Consider the following 11,206-nt stretch of genomic DNA (forward strand, 5'->3'; position numbering starts at 1 on the left):
TTTTGATTGGATTATATAAAAGTCTATGTCGTTTTCTGTCACTATCTTCTTACTTAAAGTGCTAATAGCTACGAAATTAGGCGGTCAATAGTTTTTTTTGGAAGCCAGCGAGTAAATTCCTAACGACCGAGCCATTGACTTAATAATTTATTATATGCCCTTTAGGAGGCGTCTAATTGTCCACAGCCTTTTGTCCACCATTTATCCACAGCTTTGACTTGCGTGAATACTGTAAAATTACTTCTATATGCTGTATAATTATACAATATATCACATAAAATATATTAGTTAATCACAAAACATCCAGCAACTATTTGAAGTGGTCCCATGATAGTTAGAAAAAGATTGCAACTTGCACAACAGGACAAAATAAATGTACTTTCAAACTGTACTTTCAGAAATTACAGTTATAGAAAGTTATTGGCAGTTAGAGTTAGTTATTAGCGGTTATTGGCAGTTAGAGTTAATTATTAACGTCCGCACTGGGTTGAATCTTGTATACTGTAAAATTAAATCTTGTATACTGTAAAATTGAATCTTATATACTGTAAAATTTTCAATTGAATCTTGTTTACTGTAAAATTGAATCTTCTACACAGTAAAATTTACAATTGAATCTTGTATACTGTAAAATTGAACCAGCAGAACTGTAAAATTGAATCTTGTATACAATAGAATTTTTAATTGAATCTTGTATACTGTAAAAATTAAAACTTGTATACATTAGAATTTTCAATTGAATCTTGCATACTGTCAAATTGAATCTTGTATACTGTAAAATTTTCAAATAATACTGTAAATTTCCAATTGAATCTTGTATACTGTAAAATTTCTAAAACTAAACCATAAAATAATACCATCTATACTGTAAGATAAAATATAACAAATGCTACATTTCAGTTTAAACTACAACCTACAAAGAATCATGTATACTGTAAAATTGCAAAAAAAAAACTATGGACAAATAACTATAGACAAATAACTTTTACATTCAGAATAGCATAATAGCAACAAAAAACTATGGACAAATAACTTTTATATTAAAAACCTCTTGTGTTCATTATTCAGATGAGTAAGAAGCCTCTCTATCATCTTTTTCCTCCATATTTTCACAAGATGAATACTGTAAAATTACAAGATGAATACTGTAAAATTAACAAATCAATACTCCATATCGCTTTTCTATCATCTCTTTCCTCCAGATTTTCACAAGATGAATACTGTAAAATTAACGAGCCAATACTATAAAATTAACAGATCAATACTCCATATCGCCTCTCTATCATTTCTTTCTTTCAGATTTCTACAAGATGAATACTGTAAAATGACAAAGATGAATACTGTAAAATTAACAAGGCAATACTGTAAAATTAACAGATTGATACTCTATATCGCCTCTCTATCATTTATTTTCACAAAATGAATACTGTAAAATTAACGGGGCAATACAGTAAAATTAAGAGATCAATACTCCATATCGCCTATCTATCATCTCTTTACCCCAGATTTCATTTGAAATGCTAGATCTGCTACTGCATACAACGAAAGCAACAAATTCAACAGAAATAACTTACTAGATTTGAATTTTGCTGTGCTCTTCAACAAAAACAACTTCTATTCGATCGCGCTCCACGATTGAAGGTTCCATTGCGATCATGTATAAAAAACGAGATCGAGTCAGTAATCTCAATTAAAATCGATATTGCAAAGGAAAAATGAATCAGAGAAGGTAAATACAAAAAAAACAACAATTATGATTTCGTTGCAAGAAAATAATAACTAATTCGATAAATAGCAAGAAAATAAATGGAACTTTTTTAGACAAATTCAATAAATAGCAAGAGATAGTTCGTATAAGAGACGTACAGTACAAGTGACATGAATTGTTGATTCCTATATCTGAAATAATCATAACCCTTGGGGCTTCAGAATTGTTGATTCCTATAAAAGCATAAATAATAAAATAAATAAGAATACATAACTGGTTAAAAAAAAACATTAATTTCAAAAATTGAAAAGAATACCTGTCGAGCATGGTATAGGAGTCTAGAGAGATTAAATTGAAGTTCAGGCCCAGGCATTAGTCCATCTGACACGCGTAACAACTTCCTCGCTACCTCAATTGTGGATCTCACCTCTTGCAAATACATAGACGTGGATCCGACCCGAAATGTGCCTGAGTCTCTAATAGCGGCCACGACCCTTCCTGTGACCACAATGTCTCCTTTTCTGAGCGAGCTGAAGCCGATCTCATCAGAAGGGGAGGGTTCATGAGGAGAGGAGAAGTGGGATCGTGGAAGGCGAGATCGAAGCTACTAGAGAAGAAACTTGTCTTGAGCGCAAGTAAAGAGAACGAAGTTGAGAGGAGAGGAGAGGGAAGAGGACAAAGCGGAGGGAGCAGAGAGATCTGGAGGAGATCATAATTTTTTATTTTTACAAAAGAAGAAGAAGATCGGTAATTTATTTTAAATAAAATAGAGAGAGAAAATCATATCGGGAAATTTTATTAAAAAGGAAGTTGGAAGTCATTAGAGTTCGGCAGTTAAATTGGAACTGGATAATACTGTGGACAAACTGTGGACATAATAGTGTGGATGATAACCTTTTCTCTATTTTCTATACTTATCTCCTTCCTTTCTTTGAGTTTCATTTCTGATTTTTTTCTCTTGTGTGCGCGCAGACAGTGACTATTTGTTTTTGAAATGAGTAATGGAGTCAACTCATCACTCAAGACTTTTTATTTCTGATTTTTCTCATTTGAATTTCAAACTCATAACTTCTCATATAAAAGACATGTTTTTGCCACTGTACTAAATGCTGGTTCTCGACTGTGACTAATTGTTCATTTTTTTTGTTGTCAGACCCAACATATATACTTGTTGTTAAGTTGGAGTTTATATCGGTACTTCTAAGCTCAATAAGTATGAAATATGGATACAGCATCGAACGATCAACTATTTCTGATGCAAATTGTGGTTGGATTTAAGTTTACTTATGCATGAATTATTCTTTGATGCCATTATGATTCTTAATTAAAAATATATTATGAATTAGTCATATGTTATTTAGGAGTCACCTAATATGTGTTATCAGGAAGGGTAATTAATAAGAAAAAACTTTAAGAGTTGAGATGTATATTTTATTTTATTTTTGAGTAAAAAATAAGAATCATGCCAAGAGTAAAAAATAATTAAGATCTAGAGGCGAAAGCGGAGCGGATAGTGATAAAATCATATCCATATTAAGATCTAGGGGTAAAAATCATATTCTTTTTATTTTTATTTTCTGGATACGGGTACAGAGCAGATATCAGACGGATATAGATATAGGTCCAGATTAGACCGGATATTTATTAAAATAATATAAAAAATATTAAAGTTCAAAATATTTATCGAATTATAATGGTGAATAACATAAATTTTTCATAATATATATTAAAATATATGTTATATATCTACTATTCGGACCGAATCCGGATAATTAAAATGTAAAATCATACCAGTATTCTTATCCACATGAATATTCGAATATCGGATATCTATATCTAAGTTCTCAAATACATATCGAATACGGATGGGATATTATCCATACCGTTTTCACCCCTAATTAATTAAGGATCATGCTCTCAAGAGGTATATTTCAAAAATTGAAATGCCAGTGGAGAAATAAAAAAATAATTAAGGATCATGCTCTCAAGAGGTATATTTCAAAAATTGAAATGCCAGTGGAGAAATAAAAAAATTAACTAAAGTTGAAGAGTTTTAAAAAAAAAAAGAAGAAGTTGAAGAGCACATGGGATGCTATCGTGTTAAACATTCCAACAATCACTCTGAAAGAGACATTAGACCCGTTCCTTGATTGATACCGATCCGATTAATAAACAAACTCCTCGTTGAACTTTTTAAAGTAATTAATTAGTGTTATTAGGGGAATCAGTTTTTAGTCCAATGACTAAGACAATGTTCTGTATAAGAAGTTGCAGGTTCGAAATTTAAATAGAAGAATTTTTTTGTGAATATTAAATAGTTTGGTGAGTTGACCTTCAAACAAATATTTTACAGTTCAATATCCAATTTACCTTATTCTTTAAATATTTAATATCTCACATTTTTTTAATTCATATATATATGTAGATTTATTAATATCTTCAAGTGTGCATGAAAGGAAATAATTAAATGCATTTGTGATGCACAATCTTTTTTAGATGCTAATTTTTTTTATTAAATGCTGAATTTTATTAAGTATGCATGCCACAGAAAACCGTTGAAATTTAAGCAAAGGCAACAATTATTTGGACTGCTGAAATTGTTTAAGATGACCAACAACATAAATAATAATCATATTATAATACGAATATATCATACTAAATTTCTCTCCGATTGATTCTACATGTTGAAGAACAATTTCGAATTAAAATAAAAATTGAAGGAGAAAAAAAATACAAGAATCCAACAGAAATTTAGAATCACGGAAGGAGAACGAAATAGACAAAATTCCTCCATTATTTGAATTTAGCCAGCTGTATCATGCAATTCATCACATGCACTTCCAGCGAAGCATGGTTTAAGAGTTAAGATTTTGAGTTAATAGTTCTTGAAAAATATATATGTATTTCTATTGATTGGGCTTACTCGGCAGTCAAAGTTTCCAAGCCGCCTGTAAAAGAGAAGATTCCAGGTGGCCCAGCACCATCCAACTTTCCCGTCCAATTCATCATGTGCACCTTCCTTGGGTGCTCCATTAATGAACTCCTTTCCATTTTTTTTATTTCGCTAATGATATAGTCCTAGGCTGCTAGCCTCCTTAGCTTCGATTAACAGGCCCAAAGAATTTATTATACATGTCTGTTTACAACTTTAGAGTAATTTCGGGCTCCAGTCCTAGACCACTAAACCCAGTTAAAATCAATGTGAATTGTGAACCGTAGACCAATTAAAAGTACTACGATTGCTATCTTTTCCAATAAATCTGGACCGTCCGATCAGACTTGGCTGGAAAATTAAAATGACTTCGTGCATTCCACCTCGGGTAGGATTGGCCGGGATTCTAATCGGACGGTCCGAATATATACTCAATTCTGAACTGGGTAAACTACAAGGGGTTATGCCACATGAGAATAGCGAAATGGCACACCAGTGCCACAGGATTATGCCACATCAGAATCTAGGATTGGTGACCTCTTATTGATTTTATTTTTTATTTTTTATGAGTCTCTGATTGGAAATTTTTTTATAAACCATAATGAATAAATCAATTCTTCCGGAACCAGCATGATTACTTTGTTTTTTTGAAAAACCAGAAGGACCGAGTGCTCCATTCGGTCTCCAATTTACCCTTTTCTCCAGACCGAATCGAGCACTCGGTCTCAACTATTTTTTCAACTTTTTCCAATTTCCTGTGTAGCGGATGGTGCGGTATATGCCTCCAGACCGAATACAGCATTCGGTCTTGATTTTTTTTTCCCAATAAAGTCCATTTCCACCGACAATTCACATCATTAGAAGTTAGAAATGGTGCATTAGAAGTTAGAAATGGTGCAGTATATGATAGCACTTTCACCTTTTGTTTCTGTGCACGCACCGACATAATCCGTCTATATAAGACATAGAGCATTATGTTAGCTGAAAATCAATTCTCCCAAGCGTATCCAATTCACTCCCTTCTCAAGTTTTGCTTCTCCAATTCACTCTTCCATTTTCACCATTTATAGCTGAAAATCAAGCTCCATCACAATATTGTGTTTTTACATATCGGCCTCTGCATTGTGTTGGTAGCTTTCATCTAAAGATTATAGTAAGTTTTTTTTTTAATTACGTTCATAAGAGCATCTTTTATTTGAAGATATTAACTGTATTTTTATTTTCATTAGAAAAATCATATAAAATAAATAAATCGATATATAAATATTGATTGACATTAGCTAAATACTTTTTAAGACAAAACATACACGTAATTATATTTTATAGAAGGAGTCAAAATGTTTACCATTTCTTATGCTCCACTGTATATGATCAAATTTTCTTGCATTAGAAAATTAAGATTTTAAAAGAAAAATGTAACTTCAAAAAAGTTATAATTATTTAGTTTTTTTTATACAAAGTAATGAAGTTGAAAAGTTTTTTTTTTTTTATTGATCTTGAGGGTTTACCATTTCGTGATTTTATATAAAATGAACTATATTTTTTAACATTCTGACATGATAAGAAAATAAAAGTTACATGCAACTTCATAACTTTTATAAATTCTCAGTTTGAAAAAATAATATAAAGACTAAGGTATATTGTTTCACAAGCGCTTGCTGCTTTTGAATGATAATTTTTTTTGTGTGGTGATATACTGATAAATAATTAATTAGATAGTTTTGACAGTTCTTAGCAATTTTTGTGGTGATATACTGCTTTTTGAATAGTCAAATTATTATTTTAACCTGACACAAAACTTAAATTAAATTAAATTCGACTTAAAATAAATCTAAATTATAAAATTATAAATCCCACTTAAATATGTTGTAAAATTAAAAATGATATCGATGATTGATTGTGAAATTTGTTTTTTTCAGGTAATGTCTCAAGTAATAATAAATGTTTATCATGAACGCGAAATTTCAGACGCACCGACCTGCACATTTGCTATTACTAACTTAACGAGTCTTGATGAGTTAAGAAAAAATATATATCTTGGCATTTGTTTGCTTCCTAGCCAGTTCGAATTGACAATCAGGGCACGTTTGAATACTGCACCCCCTGGCTCAGCAGAAAAATACCAGTTGTTTAGCATAGACAACAGAACGATATGGCACATGGTGCTTGAACATGCCACTCCGGTACTGAATTTTGAACTTCTTGATTTAGTGGTTGAGTCAGTACCATTTGTTAATCAGACCAATTATGACCCATATCCGGGTAGTGTACCTGGAAGTAGCAGAGACCCAACGGTGTCTGAAGCAGTAATGGACCAATTATGACCCACATCTGAAGCAGCAGTAATGGACCATTAATTGATCCCACTTTATACCTGCATGCCCGTGACAACTGGCGATACAGGCAAGCGAGCACAGCGCCTCCCCAGTTGTAGTGGTTCTCACCTCGAGGTCCCAAATATTCCAAGAATGGTAAGTACATTAACGAGACGGAACTTGAATTCGAATCCGGAAACATTATAGACCCGAACAAGTACATTGCATATGCTCGTGTGTGCCGATCTATTATATCCCGGTTATCCACTAGTGCCAAATTCGTATCATTAAATTTGTTTTTCAACCATATCAGACGCATATAGTTTTTTGAGATTGATACCTTTTCATTGGGTTCACCCTTATTCTCCACCTTTTTATGATAAAATTCATCATCATCCCATTCATAACCATCATACACTTCGTGTCCTAGACAATCTAAGATCAATTGTGAATATTCATCATCGGTACATCCACAGATAGCCTTCCCTGTAAACATAGATGTTAAACAAAATTATACTAGTACAAAATTTCAATTAATAACAAAAGTATAAATTAGCAACAAAAAATATTTTACCAGTAACAGATAAGCCCCACAAACAGCTAACATCTTCCAATGTCACTGTGCACTCCCCCACCGGAAGATGAAAAGTATTTGTCTCGGGCCTCCACCTCTCAACGAGAGCAGTGATCAACCCTTTATCTATCAGACAGTGATGGACATGAACCATCTGATACAAGCCTAAATTTTTTAAACCTTCTTTCATCTTAGGCTGGTACCTAACTGCCATTTTGCAACTACCAGTACGCAGTTCAAAATCAGGCTGGAACGATAATTGACATGCAAAATTTTTTTTACAAAAATTAGATTTAGAATTCAAAAATTTAATAAGTAAATTTAAATTCAAACCGATATTAAATAAATACCTTCGTAGTCGCCGCATATAATTTATGTTGCTTTTGGGGCAACTGCAATAAAGATTGTTCATCTTCCATTTTCCACTACAATATAAATAAATTCATACAAAAAAAATATTAACATGCAATTCCAATTCAATATTGACATGCAAATATTGAATTAAATATTAACATTCATTCTATTATTTTTCATTATTCTACAATTACATTGGAAAAATCTAAATTACACTAAAAAAATAAATGATTGCAACAATTACTAAATGCTTGTACACTAAATAATTCTACAATTAATAGTTACAATATATAAACTTAAATTACGCTAGAAAAATAAATATAAATTAATACAATTACTACAAAAATAATTTATACTACAATTAAATTACAACATAAACTACATACAAACTACATACAAATAAATTACAACATAAACTATTTAGTTAAACTACAATTATTACATAAACTACATGCAAATAAATTACTATATACAAATAAATTACAACATAAACTATTTAATACAATTATTTCTACTACATGCAAATAAATATAAATTAATACAATTATTTATACTACATGCAAACTACATACAAATAAATTACAACATAAACTATTTAGTTAAACTACAATTATTACATAAACTACATGCAAATAAATTACTATATAAATCATTTTTTATACTACAATTCCTACATAAACATTTATTTATACTACAATTAGTCCATAAGCCATTTATACTACTAAAAAAATACACATAAATCATTTATACTACAAAAAGAAAAAATTACACAAAAACTATTTATTTATACTACCATTATTACATATATCATTTATGCTACTAAACCATTTATTCTAACTATTTATTTATAATTTCGGATTATTAATCAAAAATAATAGAATTAAACTACATACCTAACGAAACTTGTAGATCTGAAGCTCTTCTTGTTCTCCTTTCAAAAATACACAAACCTATATAATTAGAATTAAAATTAAACTAATAATTAGAGAGTAAATTTTTTTTTTTGAGGCAGCCACGGAGAGAGAAGAGAGACAGGGGGGGAGGAAAAATGGTGAAGGGGGGAATGGGGAACGCAACACAGAGAGGGGGTCAGTTTAATAAATCTCAAGACCGAATAGTCTACTCGGTCTGGCTTTTTCAGGATCTTCTGTGGCGCCTGCAGGGAAAACGTGAAAAAAAGGTTGAGACCGAGTGCTCGATTCGGTCTGGAGAAAAGGGAAAACTGGAGACCGAATAGAGCACTCGGTCCTTCTGGTTTTTCAAAAAAACAAAGTAATCATGCTGGTTCCGGAAGAATTTATTCATTCATTATGGTTTATAAAAAAATTTCCTCTGATTGAGTTTCAAATCCATAGGTCCGACCTTAGACTTCGTCAACGTGGTCCCAAATTCCATCTTTTGGACTTAAAAATTAATGCATGGCCCCATCATAAGTGGACTAATGATTACTTTTATTCTAGTTTTCATTATTAATATAGTATATCCGAAATTATATATATAAGTAAATATACAGACTAATTAATGATATTATCTTTTATTCTAGTTTTCTGTTTCCATAATCAACATAGCTCAAGTAAACAAGCTCGTTGTTCAAGTTTCTGAAACTGATATGTTCAGAACACAAACACACCAAACATAATCAAATAGAAATATATATAATAGAAAAGATAAACAGCAAGCTTATTTTACAAATAAAATCATCAATTTAAAATAGACATTTTCCTTGCTAGAAAAATATATATCAATTCCTCGGCATAAGAGCGGCACCCTTCTACTGCATCATGCCCCTTTGTACGGGAGGTGCGGTCATAGCCACGGCTGGCTGCCTTGCAATGTTTCCTTGCCATCCTACATCAATACACATGATTGCATTAAGTAAACAAGATTGTTGTCAACATGAGAAGCATGTTATACTTTTGATTTTACTTTCATTTTTCTTTCCTAATGTGAGCATGCACCTTAGTTAATTTCATCCTGTTAAATTGTGAAGAAACATATTGAAGGGTAAATATTGTATTTGGAAACAGTATAAACAACCATATAACCTAATCTAATGAGACAAATAGAAGTTGGATGGTTGATTATCGGATCTGTTATCGCATCCATTAATTAAAACTAAATCTGAAGCCCTCTGCTACCATTTGTACTTGCTTAATTGGCATTGTAATATATATTTCTTTCAATGTAATTTAAATATTTGTTTGATAACAAATTAACAATTATTGTTAGCTGGTGTGTGTGTGTGTGTGTCAGAGAAAGAGAGAGACCGAGTTTCATGTCGAAGCCACGGTTTTGGAGCTCGCGATACTCTTGGCACAGAGCACAGGTTTGGCAGCACCAGTGGACGAGGCAATCATTGCAAGGGTCCTCAACTAGAGAATATTGTGCTCTTAACTTGGATCGGTATGTGCACGAGTATATACATTGACAGCCCGTGAAATACATAAGAAGTCCGTATATTGCTCCGCTTGTACCGCATGCTACATGTCATACAATCAACAACAACTTCATCAGTACTTAAATAAAGTTATGTTTATATAATCAGGGGCGGAACTAGAAAATTTGAATTATTGGGAACAGGGAGAGACTAAAATTTATAATGCGTAATGCATGATTGGGACTTGAACCTAAGTCTCTGCAATAATAAATTGAGATTCCGACCACTAGACTATAAACACACATGTGACAATTTATAATGCAGAGGGGAGCGGGGGTGTAAACTAAGAAAAAAAATTCAATTCAATTCAATTCAATTTCACCATACATGATTAAAAATTTTGAAATCATGGGGGTTTTACTGACAAAAGTACAAGAACACCCCTAAAACTCTTGTAAACTAACCGCTTATTTACAAAAAATAGAATTAATTTTTGTCAGAGGTAGGTAAAGCTTACATGTCGCTCCTTGGTCGACTATCTCCGCAATCCGGCCAAAAGTAATGCACGGGCAGCAGCATGTCAAGCAACCTTCAAATACAAATACTCTTCTTAATCAATATTACAACTAACAATCAAATCAATTTATAAAACAAATTAATAAATTGTAAGCACAAGAATTACATACAAGTTCCGCAGTCATTGCCACAGGCACATAACCCGCTCGACCATGCTTGAGGAGCTACACTCTGCATTGATGCCGGATATATTGGTGCCCCAACCGCCGGAGGCACATTTGGCTGGTTCGGATAGATCTCCTGCTTTGGGGGATACATAGCAATTACTGAGTTAAGGCTCTTTTTGTGCCTTGTGATGGTTTTTCAAGTGCAATCTAATTAAAGACTTGAGATAGATAGATAGAAGAAAATAAGGATATGAAAAATTTAA

The 11,206-nt window shown here is 32.1% G+C and overlaps 1 protein-coding gene and 1 long non-coding RNA gene across 2 annotated transcripts in view; one reads left to right on the forward strand and one right to left on the reverse strand.

The window, feature by feature from the left end:
- The window catches only part of LOC144575441 (uncharacterized), a 27,703-nt gene extending 17,460 nt beyond the window's left edge, over positions 1-10,243 (forward strand). Inside the window, exons 3-4 of the long non-coding RNA XR_013518445.1 lie at positions 9,344-10,046; positions 10,113-10,243. This is a non-coding gene — a long non-coding RNA (uncharacterized LOC144575441). The remainder of the gene's footprint in view (positions 1-9,343; positions 10,047-10,112) is intronic.
- LOC144575440 (cell number regulator 10-like) lies at positions 9,520-11,206 on the reverse strand. Its single transcript, XM_078325589.1, has 4 exons — positions 10,947-11,206; positions 10,778-10,849; positions 10,151-10,363; positions 9,520-9,731 (listed from the first exon to the last, which is right to left on the reverse strand). Exons 1-4 carry the CDS (start codon positions 11,092-11,094, stop codon positions 9,655-9,657), a joined length of 510 nt encoding a protein of 169 aa, XP_078181715.1. The 5' UTR covers positions 11,095-11,206; the 3' UTR covers positions 9,520-9,654.

Source organism: Carex rostrata, chromosome 24 (assembly GCF_964058835.1).
Source record: "Carex rostrata chromosome 24, lpCarRost1.2, whole genome shotgun sequence".
Lineage (NCBI taxonomy): Eukaryota > Viridiplantae > Streptophyta > Magnoliopsida > Poales > Cyperaceae > Carex > Carex rostrata.

What these genes read in the sequence shown, in the direction of transcription:
- LOC144575440 (XM_078325589.1), bottom strand. Translation starts at nt 11,094, where the DNA reads ATGTATCCCCCAAAGCAGGAGATCTATCCGAACCAGCCAAATGTGCCT. An exon ending in TGGCAATGACTGCGGAACTT is followed by an intron (nt 10,850 to 10,946) that starts GTATGTAATTCT and finishes TTGTATTTGAAG; the next exon opens with GTTGCTTGACATGCTGCTGC. An exon ending in TGGCTTCGACATGAAACTCG is followed by an intron (nt 9,732 to 10,150) that starts GTCTCTCTCTTT and finishes GTATTGATGTAG; the next exon opens with GATGGCAAGGAAACATTGCA.